This window comes from Hemibagrus wyckioides, linkage group LG21, assembly GCF_019097595.1.
Source record: "Hemibagrus wyckioides isolate EC202008001 linkage group LG21, SWU_Hwy_1.0, whole genome shotgun sequence".
Classification (NCBI taxonomy): domain Eukaryota; kingdom Metazoa; phylum Chordata; class Actinopteri; order Siluriformes; family Bagridae; genus Hemibagrus; species Hemibagrus wyckioides.
In genome coordinates, this window is record NC_080730.1 from 21,567,966 (window position 1) to 21,570,465 (window position 2,500).

Here is a 2,500-nt window from a genome sequence, read left to right on the forward strand (position 1 = left end):
AGGAGACGCTCAGGAAACCACATCAGGTAGGACAGAGTTCACAAGGCACGACAGAGAGGGTGTCTGTGTGTGTGTGTATTTAACTGTGTGTGTGTGTGTGTGTGTGTGTATTTAACTGTGTGTGTGTGTGTGTGTGTGTGAACTACCACCTAGTGACACAAGACCCAGATCTGAACATAAACAGAACAAACAGAACAAAAACAGAGAACAGGGATTCTACACAGCAGAACTTACTGACTCTCTGTTAATGATCTTAGTAATGCTAATGATTCTCACTCACTCCATCACTCTCTCACTCACGCCATCACTCTCTCACTCACTCCATCACTCTCTCACTCACTCCATCACTCTCTCACTCACGCCATCACTCTCTCTCTCACTCCATCACTCTCTCACTCATGCCATCACTCTCTCTCTCCATCACTCTCTCACTCACGCCATCACTCTCTCTCTCACGCCATCACTCTCTCTCTCACTCCATCACTCTCTCTCTCACTCTCTCTCTCACTCACGCCATCACTCTCTCACTCATGCCATCACTCTCTCTCTCACGCCATCACTCTCACTCACTCCATCACTCTCTCTCTCACTCCATCACTCTCTCACTCATGCCATCACTCTCTCACTCACTCCATCACTCTCTCACTCACTCTCTCTCTCTCTCACGCCATCACTCTCTCACTCATGCCATCACTCTCTCACTCACGCCATCACTCTCTCACTCACGCCATCACTCTCACTCACGCCATCACTCTCTCACTCACGCCATCACTCTCTCACTCACGCCATCACTCTCTCTCTCACTCCATCACTCTCTCTCTCACTCCATCACTCTCTCTCTCACTCACGCCATCACTCTCTCTCTCACTCCATCACTCTCTCGCTCACTCCATCACTCTCTCTCTCACTCCATCACTCTCTCTCTCACTCCATCACTCTCTCTCTCACTCTCTCTCTCATGCCATCACTCTCTCACTCATGCCATCACTCTCTCTCTCACTCTCTCTCTCACGCCATCACTCTCACTCACTCCATCACTCTCTCTCTCACTCCATCACTCTCTCACTCATGCCATCACTCTCTCACTCATGCCATCACTCTCTCACTCATGCCATCACTCTCTCACTCACTCCATCACTCTCTCTCTCACTCACGCCATCACTCTCTCACTCATGCCATCACTCTCTCTCTCACTCACTCTCTCACTCACACCATCACTCTCTCTCTCACTCACTATCTCACTCACTCCATCACTCTCTCACTCATGCCATCACTCTCTCACTCATGCCATCACTCTCTCTCTCACTCACTATCTCACTCACTCCATCACTCTCTCACTCATGCCATCACTCTCTCACTCATGCCATCACTCTCTCACTCACTCCATCACTCTCTCTCTCACTCACTCCATCACTCTCTCACTCACTCCATCACTCTCTCACTCACGCCATCACTCTCTCTCTCACGCCATCACTCTCTCTCACTCTCACTCACGCCATCACTCTCTCTCTCACTCTCACTCACGCCATCACTCTCTCACTATCTCACTCACGCCATCACTCTCTCACTCCACACTCCCTCACCCTCTAACTCCATCACCCTGTCACTCCACACCCTCTCACTCCACACTCCACCAGTCTCACCCATATCAGTCTGACCCACCTAAAGTTGAAGCAGGATTTTGGATCTCCTTCATGCTGCCCCTGCTGTTTTCAGGTTCCACCTCATCTGCTGCATCTACTTTGTCATAGCCCCGCCCCCAGCCTGGTGTCTTTACAAACTCTTCCTCCATACCCAGCTCCGCCTCCAGGTTCACATTTTCAGCCCCACTCAGCTCGGACAACACTTTCTCAAAGCTCTCCTCCTCTGGCCCCGCCCGGGGAGAGGCATGGATTCTGGAAGGTGAGGTAGCTCTGCCCACCTCCACAGACTTCCTGTTCTTCATTGCTAAAATGGCTGACTCAATCTCTTCCATGGCCGAATGTCCTCGATGTCCACATGACCAGGACGAAGCTGCAGGACAGAAAATATCTTTTAGTCACTGATGACTAAAATGCTGAGGTCATGCTGAGGGCTCATGACACACAAACACTCACGCACACACCCACCCACACACACCCACACACACTCACACACATACACCCACACACACACTCACACACATACACCCACACACACACCCATACACATACACCCACACCCATACACACACCCACACACATACACATACACCCACACACACACCCATACACACACCCACACACACACCCATACACATACACCCACACACTCACACACATACACCCACACACACACCCATACACACACCCATACACACACCCACACACACACCCATACACATACACCCACACACTCACACACATACACCCACACACACACCCATACACATACACCCACACACTCACACACATACACCCACATACACACACCCACATACACCCATACACACCCACACCCATACACATACACCCACACACTC

At 50.7% G+C, this 2,500-nt stretch overlaps 1 protein-coding gene across 3 annotated transcripts in view; it reads right to left on the reverse strand.

Annotated features, from left to right (window-relative positions):
- The window catches only part of pparda (peroxisome proliferator-activated receptor delta a), a 62,668-nt gene that overhangs the window by 53,956 nt on the left and 6,212 nt on the right, over positions 1–2,500 (reverse strand). For 2 of the 3 annotated variants that reach the window (XM_058372999.1, XM_058373000.1), the window contains one exon: positions 1,663–2,013. The exons of the other annotated variant lie outside the window; for it this stretch is intronic. In XM_058372999.1, the coding sequence (XP_058228982.1) occupies positions 1,663–2,013 (351 nt within the window). The remainder of the gene's footprint in view (positions 1–1,662; positions 2,014–2,500) is intronic. 3 annotated transcript variants of the gene reach the window in all.